General features: G+C 42.6%; 1 protein-coding gene across 8 annotated transcripts in view; it reads left to right on the forward strand.

The window, feature by feature from the left end:
* LOC116834810 (transducin-like enhancer protein 4) overlaps positions 1-24021 on the forward strand; it is a 117603-nt gene that overhangs the window by 25460 nt on the left and 68122 nt on the right. For 4 of the 8 annotated variants that reach the window (XM_032797122.2, XM_032797119.2, XM_032797120.2 and 1 more), the window contains 2 exons: positions 7363-7425; positions 22667-22741. In XM_032797122.2, coding sequence (XP_032653013.1) covers positions 7363-7425; positions 22667-22741 — 138 coding nt within the window. The remainder of the gene's footprint in view (positions 1-7362; positions 7426-22666; positions 22742-24021) is intronic. The other 4 variants (XM_032797125.2, XM_032797126.2, XM_032797123.2 and 1 more) reach the window with 1 other exon arrangement.

Consider the following 24021-nt stretch of genomic DNA (forward strand, 5'->3'; position numbering starts at 1 on the left):
CAGACAATAATTTAGCAGCTGTTTATCAGGAGCTTTCATAAAGCATTGAATAGTATTCTAACATTCAGTAACCTTAACAGCATTTCAGAATCTGTGCCTGTTTAAATGGGATATCTGTAAATGTAGTTGCTCAGGGATGCATGACCCACATAACCTATAAATTTGATTGGAAGTTACAGTGCTGGCATAGGTTGATGGATAGCAGATTAGAACTCTGATTAACTATGTGATTCGCAGGCTGGGAATATATTGTCCTAAGCAAGATTCATCAGATGCAATCAGAATGTCAAGTAGTCAGATGAAACTCAAATGTGCTGTGTGGCTTTTTTTCTTGTGCTTTTCTTCTTAGGTTCCCTCTCCTCCTCTTTCTCCTCGCCCGCCCTTATTTCCAAAGCTGAAAAATACTACTTTGATGAATTTGCTCCTCACCCTAAAGCTGTCTGTCTGTTATTTATCAGAAAGCAGGTCGCAGTTCAGTGAGCAGAAGAAAAGATTTTAATAGAAGCTGTGCCAAGGGCTGTAATGCATCATTTTAGGGTCCTAATTACATTACAATGACAAATATCAATGGTGACAACAGCAATAACCTACATCCTTTAATGGCTGTGCTGGAAAAGGAGTTTGGGCTCTGCGCCATTAGATTAGACTTGGTTTCAAAACATGGGCTATTAGAAGTGTGTGTCCACAGTATTATTGGCCGATAACTGAAGCCCAGTGGAAAGGCCTGTAAATAAATGATGTCTCTCTAAAGCTTGGTCCCGTGAGACAAAAGAGGCAAAATTAGATGGCTCGTGGAAGCAGTAGTGTTTCCGAGGCAACTTTAGTTTCAAAGTGAGGAATTGGCTGCTTACGTTTATGAAATCATACTGCCCCAATCCCCTTCTGCCAATTACGTAGATTGTGAAAAATTCAGTGTCAAAGCATCTCAGAGCAAAAAGATATTCATTGACAAAGCAACTAATTTTAAAATGAATGTTTTTTAAAACTTTCTTCTATGTATAATCTATATTTAAAACTTCTTGCCTTTTTTTGCCTGTTAGGCAACAAAAACTGGTGTAGGAGGTATTGTGTGGGCTTAATAACCACAGGCCCACTGAAATACTAACCCACGTTATTGGTGCCTATCCCTGTAGATAGTGTGATTTCTTGCTGTGCCATTCCATTATCTGGCTTCCAGGGGTTAACTCTCTTTATTATGTTTTGTAATAAATAGTTCAGCCCACTAAAACTGCTGTCATACTACTCTGCAGACTTGACTGTGTGAAGGACTGCATATTCCTAGACAAAATACTTTTTAATGATGTATTCCATGAATCCATGCCAGTTCTTTAGATTTTGATTAATTTCTTCATTTGCTTTATTCCTGCAAAAGATACACAAGTGTTTGGTTTTGGGGGGCATTTTACATTATCCTTTATAATAGGACTTGTGACAACACAGGCTGTAGATGTGCTTACTGTGAACATATGTTTGCTTTGGTTAAATGGGAAAGAAGGAAGTGGAAGAAGTCTTAAGTTTGTTCAAACAATTCTAACTTGTGTACTCCTAATTTAGTGCAGACAGTGCACTAACAGTCCCTGTACAAAACAGTCCCTGCCCCTGAAGAGTTTTTATAATCTACAAGAATGCCTAAAATTTTCCAATTAAAGTGTTTTCACCTAAGTATTTGACTAATAAAGAATGTCAGGGTGCTTCAAGGCTTTATTTTTAGACGAGATTCCTTCTTCCTCTCTTTTATTCTCAAATTGAGCTAGTGTCTTCCTCGTCTAATTACCTGGTCTAGCTGGTGGTAGTTTCATGCATGTTTTGGGTGAACACACAGAGCAACTTATTTACTGTAAATTCTTAGTTGATGTTAAAGGTGAAAATCTCTAGTGTGAGATGATTTAGATAGACTGTTTCTTTGTATCAAAACCAAAAAGAGAGAAGCTAAGACCAGAATCTTGAATGTGAGCCCCTTCAAACTCTGAAGACTGTAGTGTACATAACATTTGAGACAAACTGGCCTCCACTGTCCTATTTTTGAAACAAATCCAGAATTTATTTTAAGTTTTGATATGGTTACAAATTGAGACTGGCTGACCTTGCAAGATTACTGATATTTATGATAACTGCTCATGAGAATTTGCTGTTATCTAATCTAAAACACAGGCCCTAAACTAACTCTAGTCATCTGCCAAAACCATTTTGTTCACCCATTTGTAAAATCAGCCCTGCTTTGCCTTTCCTAGTCTAAGTGGAGTAAAGATCTTGCCAAAATAATTTGGTGGCACTTGAGTATTAATGCCAGTGGTCCAATCTTGTGTGGAATATCTGTGGGATCAGGGCCTTTAAAGATTGTGCAGTTAAGAAGTTCACAGTATTCCTGGTATAAGAAAGTAGTGGATAAACTGTGAAATGTATTGGTGTACACTATAGATATATTTTTATAGGTACTGTTTGGCTGTTACTTAGCAATGAGCAGGCTGATTTTGTTAACCAAGTATGCATCCGCTGTAATTTTTCCTAATGGTTTTGATATTTGCCTCTTTTTTCCAAACCATGAAACTAAAGCCTTTTCTTTGAAAACATGTGACAGCCCAAAACTCAAATATATAAGCATACTTTAATGCAAAGATGCCCATCCTACTTTAGGTGACAAATGTGAACTCATGCACTAGCCCACATCCCCTTTACTCCAGTGCCTGCCCAGTATGTCTTTCTCTTCTCTTCCATATCCTTCAAGTCCAAAATGGAAACAGTGCTTATCTCCACTGTGTACCTTTGTCCATGGTAGCTCAGTGGCTTTCAGAATGTATCCAGGCAACATCGAGGGCCACCTTAGATAATTTTCTGTAGATTGGTTCAGCATGGGTGCCTGGCATCATTGCAAGGCCACACAGAAGTACGGCGGATTAATCTGTGGAAAAGTAATGGTTCACTGTGTTTTTTCTCTCTCTGAAAGAGACACACAGATTGAATACTGGTGGATCCAGAATACAGAAATTTGAATGTCCTTTCTGGCTTTGCTACAGCTCCACAATGCTTTGTCTCTATGCCCACCTCCCTTCCTGGCTTGTAGCCTTCAGCAATAATGCAGACCATGTTCCAGTCACATCTTGCCTCCGCTTTCAGGCCTTCATGAATGAAGAACACTGTCACTAAGCAAGCCTGTCTTGTTTGAAGATCGTTCGCTGGAGGCAGCAAAAAGTTCAAAGCTACATAACTTGAGAGAAGGACCCATCTAGTAACCTGCCTAGTGGAATGCCATACTCAAAGCACCAGTGCTTCTGCTTTGTTCTCTATCAGAAGACTCTCAACTGTTCACACACCAGTGTGTTGGAAAGCTTTGTAGTAGTTGGCTCCATGGAGCTCAGATCAAGTGCAAGTAGTCTCTCGGCCTATCAAATTGTATGATCAAGTGTTTTTTGTTGTGTTTGGTCTTTTGGCCCTGAGATGAAAACCATGTCTGTGTCCCTAGGACCATGAAGTACAAACATTTATTACTGCTTATATTCTACTTTATACTCTGACGTGCACTCATCTGCCTCCCTAAGATGACCATAATTCCTAATGTCATTGGAACTTTTCAATAAAGAATAGTACTGATGGGGTTGACTAGACCTAAAAATGCATATGCATCGGGTATATTAACAAGGGACTTTTATGTTGTTCATATAAATAAACTGCAAAACTAGAAAATATTGTTAGCCCATGGCTAGACATCTGACTCTTAAATGCGAGCTTTTTCTTTTAGTCTTTTCCACCCTCTTGTTGATCCCTCCCGAAAGCTGAATACTTGAGATGTCTTGCTATCATTAAAAATTCTTCTCTTCTCCCATACAACTCTTTAATACTTTATCCAGGAGTAGACTGCTGTCTCCACAAGTCCAGGAAGCCTGACTTTCATGTGTGAAGCAAGCATTGAAGTGCTGCAGTTTCATAGTATTCTGGGACCACTAATACTTAAGGCCTGCATAATGGTTTACCTTCTAACCTCCTGTTTACAATTGCTCAGACCTTCCAGAAACTCACTTTTCTGGCTGATGGTTCCCAGGCTCAGACTCTGCTTGTCGGGGAAGGGGTGTGTGTGGTGTGTGTGTTCCACAGCTGAAACAGCTGTGCTTGAATGTTGAAATTTGGCATGGACATAAAGGCACTTCTCCAGTATTACAGTTAAGTATGCTAGGTAAAATGATCTTTGATGTGGAGAAGTTATGCTGTAGCTCAACAAGAAGTTCTAGACATGATGCAGGAATCACTTGGTGAAATTCTGTGGCCTATGTTAGGTAGGTCAGACTGGATGATCATAATGATCCTTTCTTGGCTTAAAAATCTGACTCTGAGCCCTTTCACTGCAGTTTATGTACAACATTTATGCTTACTCTTAGAGTGCAGCTAAGGAAGAATATTCAGTGCACATGTAACTATTAGGGTTGTCAGTTTGGTAATCTCAGAAAACCAAACACCCTTACCCCACCACCTGCCCTGCACCTTCTCTGAAGTGTCCTGCTCACTCCCTTCCTCACCCTCCATTGCTTGTTTTCCCCCCACCCTCGCTCATTTGCTAATTTTACCAGGCTGGGGAAGAGGGTTGGGCTGCAGGAGGGGGCTTCAGGCTGGGGCAGGGGGTTAGGGTGCAGGAGGGGGTGCAGGCTCCAGCTGGGGGTGTAGGCTCTGAGGTGGAGCTAGGGATGAGTGGTTTGGTTGCAGGAGAGGGCTCAGGGCTGGGGCAGGGAGTTGAGGGGGTGCGGGCTCTGGGTGGTGCTTACTTCAGGCAGGTCCCAGAAGTGGTGACATGTCCCTCAGGCTCCTAGGGGGAGGGGTGGCCATGGAGGCTCTGTGCGCTGCCCCTGCCCACTGGCTGCGCCCCTGCAGCTTACATTGGTCATGATTCCTGGCTAATGGGAGCTGCAGAGCCGATGTTTGGGGCTGCCAACCAGACTTCTAATGGCCCGGTCAGCGGTGCTTACAGGAGCCACCAGGATCCCTTTTCGACTGGGTTTTCTGGTCAAAAACCAGACACCTGGCAACCCTAGTACCCAACTTATCTGTTGGGTACAAAGGAGACTGAAAGCATGTATGGGCTGAGTAGGGTTGCCAGCTTTCTAATCACACAAAACCAAACACCCAGGCCCGGCCCTGCCCCTTCCTTGACTCTGCCAGGTGACTCTCTGCGTGCTGTCTGCGCCTACAGGCGCCACCCCCACTGATCCCATTGGCCAGGAATCATGGCCAATGGGAGCTGCAGAGCTAGCACTTTGGGTGGAGGCAGTGCACAAAGCCCCCATGGCTGCCCGTGCACCTAGGAGCCGGACGTGCCAGCTGCTTCCGGGGGCCACACAAAGCCAGGGCAGGCAGGGAGATTGCCTTAGCCCTGCTGTGCCACCGCCCAGACTTTTATAGCAGCCAGCGTCCCTTTTCGACTGGGTGTTCTGATTGAAAATCAGATATCTGTCAAGCCACGGGCTGAGGCAAGACTCTGACCAGGCCTTTGTCCTCAGTACCTGTAAATCTCAAATTGTAAAGGAGTTAAGTAAGGCTACTACATACATTCCAGGGGCACCAGAGGGAGCTTTTCAGCCGAGGAAGGTATATTCTGCTTTTATTCTGTGGATGACTTAAAATATACATGGATTTTCTTTCCAACTGTTACAATTACTGATATTTTACAAGTTGGGAGAATTTATGAAGTAGTGAAGATTAAGGCCTGAGTTCTGCAAGTTGCTTTGTGAGGGACCCAAGGGAGCCTTGCTGAAGTCAGTGGGGTGCTTCGTGGATATAGGGGTCTGCCAAATGCAGAACAGCAGGATCAGTGTCTATAGCTTGTTGCTTTTTTTTATTAAACCTAGGAAATTCTGTATAAAAATTTATTGTATGGTCGCTAAACCCTCGTTAGGAAATGCTCCAGCAATGTTAATTTTAGCAACTACAACTCAGTCTTCTTGCTCATAGATGAGAAGTACATAGTAAACTGTATTTACTTAATATTAATACATAAGAGGGATACTGAAAAATTGCAGGCATATATAGGTCAGTTAAATTTTTAGGTAAATTAGCTTTGTAGTTAACTGTGTAAGCTCGTGAACTGTACTTAAGGAAGGCTGTACTGCTACATAACCAGAAAATGTGTCCTATGTGAGTGTCAAAAAGTGTCGTCATATGCGCAAGGGAACAAAGTTAAAATTTCACATAAACCTGTGGCTGCAGCATATCATGACTTCTGATGACATAGCTTTATAACTGTAATGTTTCAATAACACAGATTTTTATATGGAATGCTAGATACTTTACTAGTCTGTTGGTTAGATCTTTTTTTTTTTTTTTTTTTTAAGGGTTTTTGTTCTTTAAAAGATTGCGTAGTGAGAAGGTTGAAAGGGTTGCTGATGAAAGAAGGAAACCAAAATTGCACAAGTATGAGTGTCTGTCATTCTGGTAGTGACTTCGCAAGAAAGAGTATTTTGCCCTCCTGTATAATGGGGAACTGACGTGTAGAATTTATTTTAAGAAAGTCCCTGTAATTGTAACTGTTGTGATATCTCCCCTACCAACGTTGAGATGTGTAGGTTAAATGTATGTAACTATCCATCCCTGTGGAAATACAGTATCGTAGAATCCGATTCTAATCAGTTACACTGGTCTAAATCCAGAGTAATTCCAGCGAATCAGATGACTTCAGTGAAATGACTCTAATATTAATCCACGAGAAGTGCTATCAAAGATTTAAGTATTACTTAATTTTTCTAAATTCAGAATCTCAAATTGCAATGTCCAAGCTGTATCTTAACACTATCTTCAGTGAAGTTACATATGTTTGTAATGTTCCCACAATATATTTTTAGTTCAGATATTTTCTCTATTTGTTTTTATTTATCACACACACACACACACACACACACACACACACACCCTCTATCTTACAGTTGAGTTATTGTCATATTCCTTGAATTAAATTGTCCATTTTCCTGTGAGGGGATGAAATGTATCATCAGTATTCAATAATTTTGAGGTTTTTGTAAGGTTTGAAAATAGTACTGGAAAAAAGTATGGTTGGTTTGTGCACTTCTTCTCCTGGGGACATCATGATACCCTTCTGATTTTTATAATGGAAATGAAAATTCTCTTTAGACCATGTGGAAGCTCAAAAGCTTATTTTGTGAGGAAATCCTTAAAAATGTGAGCTATAAATGACTAACAGTAGCCATCACCTGTTGTTGAATTGGGTCTCTGAATTATTTTTTTATTCTTATTAACTATTCCAGTTAGAACATGGTTACACAAAACCACTGATAGATGCAGTTTGATATGTTAGCTGTACATGTGATAACATTAACATTTGAGAAATATAGAATACACTAACTTTCTTCCTCTTCTTATGTGCAGGCAGAAATTGTCAAGAGGCTGAATGCTATATGTGCACAAGTCATCCCATTCTTATCCCAAGAGGTAAGGTGGTAGTTTGCCGGTACTGGCCTTAAAAGATGCTCTGCAGTTGGTGGTGGTTGTTGTTACAAAAGTGGAGCTTTGTAATGACCTCTCTGGATTTGTAAAACTCATGGTGACTGTATTTCATTTTCCAAGGTGCTGTTCCAACATCAATGTCTTAAATTATATTCTACTGAATTTTTAATAAGTGCATTTATAGAATAGATCACATTCTAATGTGCTAAGCAAAATTTAGTTTAAAATATTTGCTGTCAAGTACAATGTAGTGTTGCTTAGAATAATGACGTTGTCAAACTGGCTTCTAATACAATAGATTGAAAAATTGCTAGAAATACATGATTTGTGGTACATTCTTGACAATGGGCATTAAAAGTAGGCAGAAATGTATGTAGGTCTAGCAAATGGTGATGCTCTAGGTAGTAAACATACTAATGAAGCTTTTGTCTGTCATATTCTTCCTCTTTTTTATGTCTTCTGTATGTTTTGAGGAGAATACATGGAAGATTAACTCTCTGTAAGCACTGACCTCAAAATTATGATTCATTCTCACGAGCTTGAGTGCATTGTGGATGCCTTCTGAGAGAGACAGGGAACTTGAGGGAAGGGTGTGGTGCTGGCTGAGGGAACCTTGCTACTATTGGCTTGTGTGGGATAGAATGAGAGCGTGGTTCGTGAAAGGAGAGTTTAAGTGTATAGTGGCTTTAAAAAAAGTTTGTTTGTGCAGGGGCAGGATTTGGACATGGGGTGCCATTGGAAGTAGGGTGACTGGCCTGATGCTGTATAATTTAGGAATTCATTTAAGTAAAATCAGTGGTGGGAAGTCAGAGCTTACAGCAGTGTTTCTTTGTAGTGCAGCTGCAAAGCATTGTATTGCGGTCAGAATCGTAGTACATTCTCATTCTCCCATCCTTCCAATTGTTCCACAAAGTGTCATTACTTTTCAAGAGAGCTGTTCATCCGTCTGCTTGCTGGAGGTCATGTGTTTGATGCATACAGGTAGGGTGTGTGTGTGTGAGAGAGAGAAAATATTGACAAGACTAGATCAAAAACTGCCACTACTCCCTTTGGTCTATAAAGTTATGTTTATGAGCACTAAATGTTGTAGCGAGTTAGTGCACAAGCCCTTCTCTGCTGCCACTGGGGGCCTGAATTCAAGTCCTGCCTTGAGTCATAAATGAAAATTAGCTTAATCCTTGTACTCATTTGTTAATGCTACAGAAACACTGCACATTTGAAAACTCCTCTGAGGAGTTACACAGGGTTTGAATAGAGAGATAAGATTGAGATGTATTTGGCTTTTATTTTGGAAAGATGTCACTATATCTATTCCTGATTCAAGGCAGTGCTCTTCATTCCTTTGCTCTGTGTGTCCTAAACTGACAAGAGTTTGAAAGACAGGTGGGAGAGAGCATTTGGCAAGCAAAGCTGTGATCTGGGCAAAAAATCAGGTCCAAATGTAGTACGAAGTGGCATTTTGCCTTAGGCAGGAATAGTGTGGTCCTGCATTCAGAGATCTTGCTGCTTTATTATTATTTATTTTATTTATTTTCTGTGGTTGCAGTTTTAGAACTTTCCATTGCAGTCCTAAAGAAATTTTTGTTTTAATACATAAATTAGCCAAATTATTCAGCTGTACCTTTCTCTGTTCTCCCTTTCCCCACACACACAATGAAAACCTATTAATTAGGGGGAAAAGTGTGGTTTGTTGGTGATATTTGAGTTTTTAGCATACTTTTGTTCATCTTAGGCTTGACCCTTTCTATGTGTTCATGTAATAAAGGGGTAAGGTTTTGGGGTTTGTGTGTAAGTGGTGGTGCCCCAGTCTGTTCAACACAGATTTCTTCTCTCCTGCTGCTCCGCATATATCCGGCTTACCTTACTCCACAGTCAATCTGCTGAAAGCTTGCACTGATGCATTTTAAGTGATGCACTGGAAGGAGAAAGAATCATGAAGGATGCATTGTTGCCTCTTTCTGCAGGCAGGGAGAATAATCTGTGCGGGATGCATAATCAGAAATTGGGGAGCTGTGCTAGGACTCTAACCATTTATCCTCTACGCTATCTATCTACCAACTTTCTAGGCCACGTCTACACCACAAATTTCGGTCAACGCAAATGAAGTTAGCACAAAGCCACCAAAGTTAGTTGTGCGCATGCATACCTGGCTCCTTCTGTTGGTGCTCAGGTTGCTCACCAAGAGTGCATAGCGTGGTGCACCATTGGTAGGTGTCCCAGTGTGCAACCCCCCCGACTCTCCAGTGTGCTATCTTTTGGGAAACTTTGGCAGTGCATGGTGAGGGAGAAATGAGCCATGCAGGGGTGACTGGGAGCAAGGGGTCAACTTCCCAGTGTTCAAGTGGCTCGATCCCATAATGTCATCTTTTGCACCTTTTTTAAAAAAATCCCACAAACCCACAAGGCCTTCTTGCTGTTCACCATCTCAGACAGAAACATGGAGCATGCACAAGTCTGCACGAATGTCATAAGTTTGCAAGCACAGGACACGTGATACTCTGACACTTGGAGAGCCATAAGAAGAACCAAATCAGCAAGGAACATGATTTCTTGGAGGACAGATTGCTGTGGGACAGAGAGAGAACGAATTCAAAGTTTTTAGTGGCATTCAGAGCAGCTGCAGATGTTGGAGCACTGCTTTGGGCACTGAAAAATAAGCACTGAGTGGAGGAATGGGATGAGGAGCCAGGGCCGCAGAATTTTCATATGCACAAGGCTATGATCTTGGGTCTGTGGGCCGACCTCACCACATTCCTCCAGCGCAGGGACACCAAAATGAGAGCTGCACGGATGGTGGAAAATCAAGTGGCGGTTGAGCTGTGGAAATTTGCATTGCTAGAATGCTACCAGTCACTGGGAAATAATTCTGGAGTTGGAAAACTGACTGTGGGGGCCATTGCCATAGAAGTGTGCAGGGCATTAGTCATGTCCTGCTATGCAAGAATGTGACTCTTGGCAATGTGCAGGACAGAATGGATGGATTTGCAGCAGTGGGGTTCCCACAGTGTGGTGGGGTGAGAGATGGCTCACATATTCCTATTTTGGCACTAGATCACCTAGCTGCAGAGTCAATCAACAGAAAGGGCTTTTTTATGGTGATGAAAACATTGATGGATCCTTGGAGACTCTTCACCAACTTCGATGTTGGCTGGTCAAGAAGGTGCATAACGCTCACATCTTTAAGAATACAGAACTGTTGAGAGAGCTACAAGCAGACTATTTTCCCCCGAGCAACGGATTACCATCGGTGATGATGAAATTCCAGTAGTGATTCTGGGGGACTGTTGGCGGGTGGGGTTCAGGGCCAGTCCTGGTTGCACTGCCTGGCGAGTGTCAAGCGCTCCCATTGCCTTGTGGTGAACATCAAGCATCCAGGGCTAGGGGAACTTGGGCTCTCCCTGCTCCACCAGATTCCATCCCAGGGCCCATTGAGGCAGTAATTCTGGGTCCATTCTGAAGTGTCTGCTCTGAGCCATGGCTCGTTGTTGCCAGTCTCCACAATTGAAAGGCCTGTGGTAGCTTAGTGTTGAGGACCAGGCCCAACCACGTGAGGCCTCGGTAGCTTCTTGACAGGAACTTGCAACACTCAGCTGGCCTCCTGCTCCAATTACCCAGACCAAACTAAACTGCTCTCTTTTGAGCTCTGTGTCTGCTGTGAGCATGCCCAGCAGGGGCAGCTGGGCAGGGTTTTCTCATCCTAGAGCTGCTCCTTAACCTTTACTTCCTCAGTGTTGGGTTCATGCACCCCATCACAAGGATCCAGCCTCTCTCTTGCTCCCTTAGCTCATGAAGCTGTACACTTGACAGCACCAATGAAAGATTCAACTACTGGGTCAGCGCATGCAGAATGACAGTGGAATGCACTTTTGGTAGATTGAAGGAGGGCTGATGCTGTTTGCTAACAAGATTGGATCTCAGTGGGGAAAAAACATCGCAAAGGTTATGTAGCTAGCTGTCTGCTGCGTCCTGCATAATGTCTGTGAAGCAAAGGTGGAGGGGAAGTTGCCATCGGGGTGGAAGGCAGAAGTGGAGTGGCTGTCTGAGTTTGAACAGCCAGCCATGAGCAGTATTAGAAGCGCTCAATGTGAAGTTTGTATGGCTCAAGGCAGCTTTGAAAAAGCACTTCAACAGTGAGCCAAGTAATGCATTATGGAAAGCTGTGCTTTACTTGGCCCTGGTGTTTTGGGGCCCGTTAGGAATTTTATGTTGCTTGGTGTACATTTATGAATATAACTCCATCAATTCACTTATGTATTTTGCAGTGCTTGCTTTACGCTTGTTTGTTACACTGTCTTTGATCCTATGAGTTGTCGCATTGTAACAGTAACAGTGGGTGCTTTCAAAACTGCTAAGCACTCTGCAGCTAATGTTGTTGTGAAGCAATAAAGATGAATTATTTTTCAAATAGAATTTTATTCTGTAACAAAATCAGTGCAAAGAAAAGTATGTGCAATTTAGAAGCAAATATATTAAAAAATTTAATAAACTAATGGAATAGAACTTAACAAAATGAAGGAACATTCATGTCCATTTTACGTACACATACATTGGCCTGTGGAAGGCATAGTCACTATATGTGAAGCAGTGGTTCTTAATATCCCATGGCGTAGAGTGGCAGGGATGGGGATGTGGCCCTTGATACCACATGGAATATTTTTTGGGGGAATATAGGGAAGTGCTATAATGAAGTTCTCTATGGACTGCAAATGGAGGCAAGCCCGTGATTGTTGAACCTGTAGGTCCATAAGAGTCTGTAGCACCTGTCTTTGCTGTCAGAGAAGCTCCATTATGTCCTGGTGCATCTCCTTCTCTTCCTGCTAGGACTCCTTGGCTGCCTCTTGTCTGCTCTTTCCTTCTCCAGGCTGTCTGCAGTGTTCACCTGCCAGCCCCTTTGTTCACAGTTGAATGCAGCACTGGCTTGCAGGATTTCATTGAACATGTCATCCTGAGTTCTCTTCTTCTTTCTCCTCTGTATCTGGCTCAGGTATTCCAAGGGCTTAGTGAGGGAACCCCTCAAGGCCATAATGGCAGCAACTGCAGGTAAAACAAAGAGGTACCATTATCCATATAGTCACAACAGAAAGTGAAAGTTAAGACTCAGATCTCCCTTCCCTTCCTCTCCTGAGGTTTTAAACAAAACCGTGGGGTCTATGACCTGCCAGAGATGAAGGAAATGGAGAAGGAGTTTCTTGCGTGAAACTGAGTAAAGGGTAATAGCTCTGAATACTGGTACGATTTTCCTCAGGTGGTGGTGATCTTAGCTGATATCTCACTCTTGAGGGCAACAAAGGCACAGAGTGCATAGCTGCTGCTGGAGTCCCAAAGCCACCTGGGCCCATACGTGCTAGCTTGTGTTCTGTAGCGGTGCCTGCCAAAGTTATTGCTGAAAGCATTCTACCGTGGAGGAAGAGATAAGTCTGCCATTCCTAGAAACCTTTTGGGAGAGGATTGCAGAGTACCTCCATTAAAGTTTCATGGAGATCTCTGAGGAGCAGTCAAAGGATGTTTCTGTGTACATAAACAAACTGCTCTGTGGCTCCCCTTGCTGCACGGGAATGAAAAGGAGATAATGCTATCTCCCTTTTTTGGTACCACTACCCCTTGTAGTACACTTAATGAAAATTTAAAGTAAATTAAATGAAAACTTGATACCTGTATCCTATTATGTCAGGGGTGCCATTAGTACATCATTGTAATGGGAAATATAATTATATACTTACCCGAGTTTCCTTCCTTGTATCGGGCTCGATTGCCAGGAGTGACTGGACTGTGGTGGAGTCTCAAAGGGTTCTGGCTTGCAGCATAGCTGGACCCTCTGGTCGCACGTCCCCCATCTTCCTTATCCACCTCTTCCTGAGTCTCACTGTTCATGCCTGGGACCTAGGTTCCTCAGAGGAACTTGTGGTTGTCTGTGGGGTGGTAATGGCTTCTGTCATGTATAGTATGCAGCTCTTCGTAAAAGTGGCAGGTCTGCACCTCAGCACCTGATTGACTGTTGGTCTCCCTGGACTTATGATATGCCTGGTACAGTTCCTTTGCTTTCATGTGGCACTGTTGATGGTCCCTGTCATACCCCTTCTCCTGTGTGCAATCTTCTTAAAGATATCCATGTCTCTGTGGCTGTCCGTAACTGTGCTTTCACAGCCTCTTCTCTCCTCAGACCCAGGAGATCCAGTATCTTTTTACTGCAAGCCAGAGCACTTCTGGAGGATGCAGCCTGCATGGTCAGCTGGGCAGTTACACAAGGGAGAGCTGCTAGGTTTGCTTGCTAAGCTGGACAATCAGGAAAGGGCATGCAAAAAAAAATTGTGGGGTTTTGAAGGGCAAGGAGACCTTGTGGTCTCCATGCCTCCTGGGCCATGGAGGTCACAACTGTGAGTAAAACAGTCAGTATAGGGCATTGTGGGATAGCAGCTGAAGGACTGTGAGGGTCCATGTTCGTAATGCTGCATCTACACTCCTGCTGCATTGACTTCAGTATGTTGACCATGGCTCAACACCGTGTGGGGAGATGGTGTTACTGTGTCGCTGTAAACAGGGTGCTTATATCGATGGAAAACCAATTTAAGTGTAAATACGTTATAACTAGATCTAGGCCAGGCGGCTAACATTGATCTAACTTTGTAGTGTAGATCCAGGCGCTGGCTCTGGGGAGCAGTTTTTCAATGCATGATCAAGGCTGTCTTCACTAGCAACTGACATTGGTATAACTGTTTTCCAGGGCTGTGGAAAATCCACAGCCCTGAATGACGCAGTTATACTGGCCTGATATAGTAGTATAGACAGTGCTATGTTGACGGGAGGGATTCCTGCTATGGCGGATTATCCATCGGTATAGTTAGCGTCTTCATTGAAGCACTACTGCTGCACCTTTTAAGTGTAGACAAGCCTTTAGAGAAATAATCGCACAAGCTGAACTGCATTACCCATTCCCACAGTCATGCTCATTACAAGGAACTTAGATGATAGACAGCTGAATTGATCTAAAGGATATAGTTACAAAAGGACATTGCCCCACTTCTTTTATGGATACAAATACTATCTACTAAGTACCTAAGCCCATTGATATCAATTGAAAGATTTCATTGGGCTTTGGATTGGGCCCTAAAGTTAAGCATTTTCAGGTCTACAAATAGAATCTTTTATGGTTTCTATATTTGTCTGTGCCAATTTGCCTCTGCTTTATAAAATATTGGCCCATAATGATTTCTTCACCTGCTCCTGTCTCATTCCCTCACATTTCTCAAGCGGTATATACCTTCTTGCGTGTTCATGTGCCATCGTGTCAGAGCTCTACGGGCTAAAAAGGAAAGGAAGAGGTTCAAAAAAAAATTTCAGAACTTCCCCTTTCTTAAACGCATTTCCAAAAAGTCACTGCACCAATTTGTCTTGCTTGGGGGGCAAGTATAAGCATATGTAATTTTAGTGCTTTTAATAGGAATAAAAAAATCTCTTTAAAATGCCACTGATTGAGCAAAATAAGGTCTTTATGCTGAAGTGGTGAAATTCTAGTAACTGCATAGCCTTTACCTAATACTAATATCTGTTAAAATCATGTTATATTGACACACATAGATGTAGCAGTTGTGAGTGTTTTGCTAATTTGATTTATAATTTCAGTCTTTAAAAAAAGAAGGGGGGGTAATTTAAATCCTGTTTTTCATGATTTAGATCAGGGGTTCTCAAACTTGGTTGCACTGTGATCCCCTTCTGACAAGAAATTACTACTGGACCCCAGGAGGGAGGACCAAAGCCTGAGCCCGCCCAAGCCCTGCCACTCGGGGGGTGTTGGGGATGCAAAGACGAAGCCCCACCTCCCCAGGCCAGGGGAGCAAATCCCAAGGGCTTTAGCCCCAGGCAGGGGGCCTGTAACCTTAGCCCCACTGCCCAGGGCTGAAGCCCTTGGGCTTGGGCTTAGACTTGCTGGGGCCAGAGTCAAAGCCAGACTGGTGGCCCTGTTAAAATGGGGTTGCTATCCACTTTGAGGTCCTGACCCACAGTTTGAGAACCGCTTATCTAGATTAATATAGAATTCATATACATTGTGCTTATGCTGTTTACACATTTTTCTTACAGTATAATTGTGGAATAGTAGCTTTAAAATGTGACTAGTCACTCTAGTATTGTGCCTGGGGGGGGGGGAAATGAACAAAATACAGTGGTTACATGCACTGATGGCAACGTTATTGCCTCATAATAGCACCAGGTTAATTTGTCTTCTTTTGTGTTAGCTTCATAAGAAATCAGTGGTTTGCAGTAACTCAGTTTGATGCTAGAGATTATGACCAGAATCACCAGGTCGCTTGATAAAGATGCATTGTAGAAGTGGGAATGATTTAAATCAAAGCGACTTAAATCATTGATTTTAATCATGATTTAAATCAACAAGCAGGAAACCTTGATTTAAAGAATCAATTTTAATTGTTTTGCATTTGTCCTTTTTAGTGATTTCCCCCCCCCCCCAAGAAGTTGATTTTTTGTTAAAGTATTTGTTAAATAGGTAATTAAATGGTTAATGGTTGATTAAAACATGTTGATTTGAAACTAAATATAGCCTTTACACTAAATTTGATATATTTTTTCCTAACCAGAGGCTATGCTGTATCTATAAACATTTATTTAAGCACTTATGTAGCTTAATTTATATTTATTCATTTTTAATTTTTACATTTTGTCTGTTAGAAAATGGTGAATGATTACTTTTTTTTTTCTTTTTTCAAGTTCTATTTGGATGGAAATTCAGTTTCAATGACAAATGCGCAACAATGTTTTTTAAATTTATTTTTGTTAAATATTACTACTTTAGAACTACTGTATGCACAAGGAAAAATGTTTATCAAAACCTGTTTTGCATTTAAAACTGATTAACAAAGGGTGTATTATCTATAGTTCAGTGAATTGAACAGATTGTTTCTGGTTTCCATGCCCTATAATATTTTAAAACTAGTAGATCTCACCCTCTCACATCTAGATTTTATTCATAGATTGGAAGAGGAAAACAAGCTTTCCTGCTTTTTCAGCTCCCAGTTGGTTTCTTAACTTTGAATGTACTAGCCATTGAACTGAAATGAAGAAAATATTCTGTCTGTACTTGAAAAAGAGGCCACTGCTGTCAAAAGCTAGTTTAGCACCTCAGACCAGAATTTGTTGATTTGCTTAGTCAGTGACTTCCACGAGTTCAGTGGTCTAACTTTCTTTAAAACTTGGCAACAAACCTGTACTGCTTAATATTTTTTCTACTTAAGTTAATAGGTTATAATAAGTTTGACTTAATTTTAATTAGGGCTGTCAAACGATTAAAATTAATAGTAATCAGTTTTAATCACACTGTTTAATAAATGGTATTCTAATATTGTTTGTTATTTTTTTTAAATGTTTTCAAATATAGGCTCTGGGCTTTACCCCTGCTTCTGCCACCTTGGTATTAGGCATTTGTATTAGCAAATACTGCATGGATTGCTAGTAGTTTGTCTAGCCGTTCTATGGCATGTGTGCTGTACCTTTCTTGTAAATCTGTCTCTGACTTTTGGCTCAGGATTAGTATGCCTTGCACTGTTCTCTTCCCTTGTGCTGTCTGTACAGCTGACATGTATAGTGAAACTACCTACATTCTGACATTTTGGTCTGCAACTCCTTTGAACACACAGCGCACAAGAACAGGACAGAGCAGCTGGGCTCTGCAAAGTGAAGAGTTCATCAAGTTTTGCTGTAGATTCATTAAATGCATCTGTTTGCCAATGCTGGAGTGGAGGATGAAATTAGGCCTTGTACACACTAGTCTGTTTTGGAGGATCTCTTTGTTTCATTACTACTGGTGTTGCTCCCCTGGTGGTGGGAGCGAGACATAGTAGGTAGAGCACAGGCATTTTTACTACTATGCCATCTTGGACTCCCTGTGTTCAGGGTTAATCAACATGGTGCTAGCAATGGCTGTGCCTTTTTTATAGTATGGTCTCTGTTACTACCACTGGTGGTGGTGGGATGGTGGGTAGTGTAGAAACAGCTCAGTAAAGGCAACAAGAGGGTGGTGAGAAGACAAAGGGATAAATAGAAAAAGGAATAATGATACTAGTCTGAGTTACAGGCATGGTAGGCGTATGGATTCCTTGGCCCGTCCTGTTAATCCAATATGAAACAATCAGAGTAGGGTAGAGAGAACCCTTCTTGAAGAAAAGAACTGGTTATTATAATTGGAAGAAAATCTGTTCTTTATTTGCTTGTATACAAGAAGAAATCTTGGTTTTAAAGAAGCGTATTGGGAGTTACATCTCCTGTTAAGTTTTCCCCACCCTAAAACTAGTACTTAAATGTCCTTTACTGTAGTGTTGGTGAGGAGGATTTTGCCTCTTGCCAGATTTGTTTGGAAATCGTGTGTGTGTGTCTATATTTTTCATATTTTTTTTCAGTACTTCAGAAAACAAAATGCTTAAGTGTCTTTTTTTATTTTTTTTTTATTTTTACTTTTTTAAAAGGAAAATCCAAGAGTCAGAGTCTGTTCTCTGCCTCAGTGTGGAAAAAACAGTCTAGGAGAGGAAAGGGGAAGCCGAAATGGCATTAAGTCCCCTTGTGCCTTTCAAATTCTGGGCTCCTCTGCAGGACGACATGTAGGGTTTCCAGCTTTCAAATAGCACAAAACCGAACACCCGAGGCCCTACCCCCACTCACTACATTTCCCCCTTCTTCAGTGGTTTGCTCTCCTCTACCTTCACTTGCTTTCTTTGGGCTGGGGTTGGGGTGTTGGCTGGGGAGGAGAGGTTCAGGGTGTAGGAGAGGGCTGCAATTTGAGGCAAGGAGTTGGGGTGTAAGCTTACCTCTGATGGCTCCTAGTCAGTGGCACAGTGGTGGGGCTAAGGCAGGTTTCCTGCCTGTCTTGATTCTGTACTCTGTCCTGGAAGTGGTTAGCAGGTCCAGCTCCTGGGCAGCGCAGCTCTGCGTGCTGCTGTTGCCTGCAGGCACCGCCCGTGCGCACTGCCATTGGCTGCAGTGCCCAGCCAGTGGGAGTGCGGAGCCAGTGGCCCCTCTTGCTGGCTGCTTCTGGGGCTCAGAATGGAGCCAAGACAGGTAGGGAGTAGCTTGCCTTAGCTCCACAGCACCACCGACCAAACTTTTAACAGCCTGGTTGGCAGTGCTGCCCAGAGCCGCCAGGGTCCCTTTTTGACTAGGTGTTCCGGTTGAAAACCAGACACCCGGTCACCCCAGCAACATAGCCCCTGGCACAAGTTAGAGAAGCCACTAAGGACTGTTGTAACTGACAGTGTCTTCCCACAATTACCTGAGCTTCCCCTTGTAGCGCTCTTGCACGCGCTCTCTCTCTTCCCCGCCCTCCCATGATAGGGTAATGTAATGTTGCTTATGCTGCCATTTTGCTACCCCTATGTGTAGGGAGCTCTCTGAGGGGGCTGTTTTAAGTCCCCTTTATGTCACCAAAGCTGTTTAAAGGGGACTTGCCCAGGATCTACCCCAAGATTCCTACATCAACCTTAATTCTGCGTCACATCCCTACTGTAACGTAAACATCCTTTCTACCACTGTCCATGGTATTCTCTCTTAATACAGATCAAACTCTCTCTTGTCCTCCAAAACTCTTAATAAACAGTTGCATTTGGGACTGACATGTGACTCTGCTAGAAACTATATATGGGTGAGAGCTGGTTGGGATGGGGGAGAGGAGGTGAATTTGCGCGCAAAAAAAAAGTGTACATGTAGACCTAAATTCATTGAAATCTTTCAGAATTTCAGACAGCTGTGCCTAGAGTCCTAGGGTCAGATTTTCTTGCATTCCAGCCTCTGTGCACAGCTGTTGCGGCACAAAAGGGTAGGAAAACAACTGGATCGGGCCAGCTGAGACTTACCGGTGGTGATGGGTCACTCCTAGCTGGTCTAGAACCAGTATATTTGGCTCCTGAACCAACTGTTTCTCCCAACCCCAATACAGGCATGTATTGTTTGAAGGTGGGTGGGAGGCAGAGGTGTGGTCTGCACTCTGGCATCTGCAGCCTGCATACGCTTGGTATGCAAATTGGTCCTAAAAATCATGACAACTAATAGGATCCTGACACACCCCATCTTCTGCAGTGTGCTGAGCCAAACTGCACATCAGAAAATCTGGATCTTAGTTTTGAAATATAGTTCAGTGCCAACATCTCAGTCTTCTATTCCACTACAGCATAAAGACACTATTATACCTGGTGCATCCTTGTGATGTGAGGTCTCGCCTATACTATACTCAATTCAGCCTCTGGCTATAGATCAAAGAACAATACACTCCCCATAAAGGCCTCAGATCTGGCTGAACGCTCTTCTGCGCAAACGCAGAGACGTCAACAGTTAGCCTATACTGTGGAAACCATAATCTCCAAAGGTGTGTGCATGTGTGTTTCCCGCCCTCCTCCCTCAGTATGGCATTCATTTCTGTAGTCTCATCAACACAGTGCAGCTCCAGCTATGCTCGGCTACTGAAATATGGATCTGAGTGCAGGATTGGGACCTGATTCTGTTTTTAAATGAACGTTTTGAAATAAATATCCTATAAAACTTTCAGAATGTAGCCATCCTAACTGATAACAGAAGTAAAGTATCACTCAAAGCAAGATAATCTAACGGCTGAAGCTTCTAAACTGTGTTGTTAATTAGACCATGTTTTTGATGGAACTGTTTAAACTATTAAAACTTACACTTTTAGGGACTGAAATAATTAACTTTCACATTTTTGACAGAAATGAGAATGGAATTTTGAATTTCCGTCCCATGATTGAATTGCTCTGAAATGTACCAAGAAAGAGAATCTGCATTTCCTGTGATGAGGAAGCAGTGTGACTACTGAAATGCATTCCTTTCCTTTTCAGTACATATCTTTTTATTTAACAAGATTCTGTTGTAAGGAAAAGGTCCTGGGTTTTAAGATGAAGCATATTTTTCAACAAAAGAACACACTGCCCTGATGAATAAAAGAAAGGCAGGTCTTGGAGCAGTTCACTTTGGCAAAAGAGGGACTATGGTACGCGTCTAGGCAGGTAGTTACTTAGGCCTGGTCTACACTACGCGTTTAAATCGATTTAAAGAGCGTTAAATCGATTTAACGCTGTACCCGTCCACACTACAATGCCCTTTATATCGATATAAAGGGCTCTTTAAATCGATTTCTGTACTCCACCCCGACGAGAGGAGTAGCGCTAAATTCGATATTAACATCTGCGACATTTACCCAGAACACACCCGCGGACAATGATTCAACCAGAATTTTCAAGGGGTGAGGAGAACTGCGGAACTATCGTATAGCTACTAACTCGGATGCAGCGGGCAGGTAAACAGGAAAAGCCCCGCGAACTTTTGAATTACATTTCCTGTTTGCCCAGCGTGGAGCTCTGATCAGCACGGGTGGCGATGCAGTCTCAAATCCAAAAAGAGCTCCAGCATGGACCGTACGGGAGATACTAGATCTGATCGCTGTATGGGGAGACAAATCTGTTGTATCAGAGCTCCGTTACAGAACACGAAATGCCAAAGCGTTTGAAAAAAATCTCCAGGATACACAGCGCTGCGTGACAAGCGTAACGGGAAGCAGAGACTCAAATGGACGCTCATGGATGGAGGGGGTACTGAGGACTCCAGCTATCCCACAGTCCACAGCAGTCTCTGAAAAGTATTTGCATTCTTGGCTGAGCTCCCAATGTCTGTAGGTTCAAACACAGTGTCTGGCGTGGTTCAGGGAATAGCTCCTCAGTTTCCCCCCCCCACCACGTGAAAGAAAAGGGAAAGAAATCATTTCTTGACTTCTTTCAATGTCACCCTATGTGTACTGAATGCTGCTGGTAGACACGATGCTGCAGCAGTGAAGAGCAGTATCCGCTCTCTCCCCCTCCCGGTGGTAGACGGTACAATATGACTGATATCCGTCGTCGCCATCAGCCCGTGAGTGCTCCTGGCTGCCCTTAGGTGAGGCTGGCCGGGGGCGCCTGGGTAAAATGGGAATGACTCCCAGTTACTCCCAGTAGATGGTACAGAATGGCTGCTAACTGTCTTCATCATAGCACTGGGGGCTGAGCTTCATCAGCCCCCTCCCTTTCCTGTGTAAAGAGAAGATTCTATACTGCCTGGACTGTCATAGCCCCGGGAGGCTGCCTCCCCTCATTTTATCTCACTAACAAGTCTCTGTTTCTTATTCCTGCATTCTTTATACTTCATGACACAAATGGGGGGGGACACTGCCACGGTAGCCCAGGAAGGTTGGGGGAGGAGGGAAGCAACGGGTGGGGTTGTTGCAGGGGCACCCCCTGTGAATACTGACACGGAGCAGCTGTGCTCTGATACACTGGTCCTCTAATACACTTGCCCCTTATTCTAGGCAGGACTGACTCTATTTTTAGAAACCATAAGGGAGGGATTGACTCAGTCCCAAGTGAGTCAATCCCAATTTTGCTTTTGCGTTGCGCCCCGGCCGATTTCAGCCAGGGGCACTCATGATAGCAGCGGACAGTTAACATATGGATTACGGTTAGTGTGGACGGAAATCGACGTATTGGCCTCTGGCGGTATCACCACAGTGCACCACTGACCGCTCTGGACAGCAATCTGAACTCGGATGCAGCGGGCAGGTAAACAGGAAAAGCCCCGCGAACTTTTGAAATTACATTTCCTGTTTGCCCAGTGTGGAGCTCTGATCAGCACGGGTGGCGATGCAGTCTCAAATCCAAAAGAGCTCCAGCATGGACGCGTATGGAGATAGATACTGATAGCTGATGGGAGACAAATCTGTTGTTATTCAGAGCTCCGTTACAGAATATGAAATGCCAAAGCGTTTGAAAAAATCTCAGGATACACACCCTGTCCCTCCCCCCCCCTGACAAGATTCTTTCGCTACGGAAGAGCTACCCACAATGCAACGCTTCATAAATCGACGTTAGCCTCGGAGCATGGACGCACAACGCCGAATTACTGTCTCTAGTGTGGCCGCATGAAATCGAATTTATAATATCAGTTTTATAAAACTGATTTTAGCTAATTCGATATTATCCTGTAGTGTAGACGTGGCCTTAGGTAAAATTCTCCCTTCTACCTCCTTTCACACATCCACACAGCAGTTTACTGTCTACTCAGAGAACCATTATTTCAAGCCCTGCATGTGGTTGAAGGGTTAGAAAAAAGAAAAGGGGTGGGGGGAGGAAAATCTGTGCTTAATTGACTAGAAAGCAAATAATTTTATTTTGTTTCTGATCTTCATTTATAGCACCAGCAACAAGTGGTGCAGGCTGTGGAACGTGCCAAGCAAGTGACCATGGCAGAACTGAACGCAATCATTGGGGTATGTGGTCTTTCCATTTTAGCTCTAATAGTGTTTGTAATTAGCTCTCTTTCTTTATTTAAAATTAAAATTTAAAAACTTGCTCCATCAACTGAGCAATAGTTGTGGACAGCAGTGAAGTTAAGTAGTCTGACTTAATCTGCATAAAAACTGATTGCTACATAAAAATTTTTATTGAACCGTGGCCATAAGGTGAATGATGTAACAGTTTTAAGTAAAACAAACTTGTTTTCATTTGCTTAGTGCTGTTCAGTCTGCCTCTGTAACTACCTTATAGGTGGCATTTGATTCTCGCTGCTACTGAGGGGTTTCTCCTCCCCTCCCCTCCCCTCCTCCCAGTCCATGCGCATGGTGGCCAAAAATAGCGAGTATCCACTTTGTAACTCACTTTTTTAAAATAAAAAATCCCCTCTTTCTCCTCCCTCTATCTACAAGTAAATGACAATTCTCAAAGGAAGTGATTGGTACCTTTCTCCCATTTGTCTGAAAAATATAGGGCCCCTCTTCTGAAAACGTTTCTGCCAACAGTATAGCATAGTGTAGAAGTCCTGCAAGGTTTTAGGAGTTTGGGCAGCCATAACTTTTACATCTTATGACTCAAGAGGAAAGGAAAAACAATTAAATATTGGCTGTTCATATTGCATAAAATAAAGGTGAGAAATCATAGCTTAATAGCACGTTATTCACATCTATAATTATGTAGCTGGTGCAAGCAGTTGTAGAATCTTCATTGGAATAGCTTAAACTGTACTTTCCATATTCTGCTCCCTCCAAAATGCTTTCTTTTGTGTATAGATTATACACAAGTCTTTCCTTTTTTATTCAGTGTATAAAACACACTTTGAAATGCTAATTATTCCATTTACTTTCATTAAAATTCAAATTGCTGAGTGAAGATGTGGCTAAGGGTCGCCAAATAATCAATCTGAAGTGAAGATATTGCTTCAATTATGCTTCTGTCTTTTAACAAGGAAATTGGGACTCTCTGATCATTGGTGATGGTAGTGTAGAGCAGTTGTCTGATTGTAGCTTGTTTTTAATAGTCTGTTTCTAACTCTCTCTCTATTTTGTATCCCTCTGACCACAAGAATATACTGGTAGTCAATTAGAAGATATAAATGGAAAAGAGTAACCTTTATTTCCTGTGAAGTGCCCCTTGGAAAGAAGGGGATGAATCAGAGCGAGTCGTGTAGACTCATGAATAACATTTGTTGTATGTCTTTTACGCTCCAGTGAGGAGAGTGGGAGATGAATAATTTCCCAATTAGTTTTCATTACCT

This window comes from Chelonoidis abingdonii, chromosome 6, assembly GCF_003597395.2.
Source record: "Chelonoidis abingdonii isolate Lonesome George chromosome 6, CheloAbing_2.0, whole genome shotgun sequence".
NCBI classification, from domain to species: domain Eukaryota; kingdom Metazoa; phylum Chordata; order Testudines; family Testudinidae; genus Chelonoidis; species Chelonoidis abingdonii.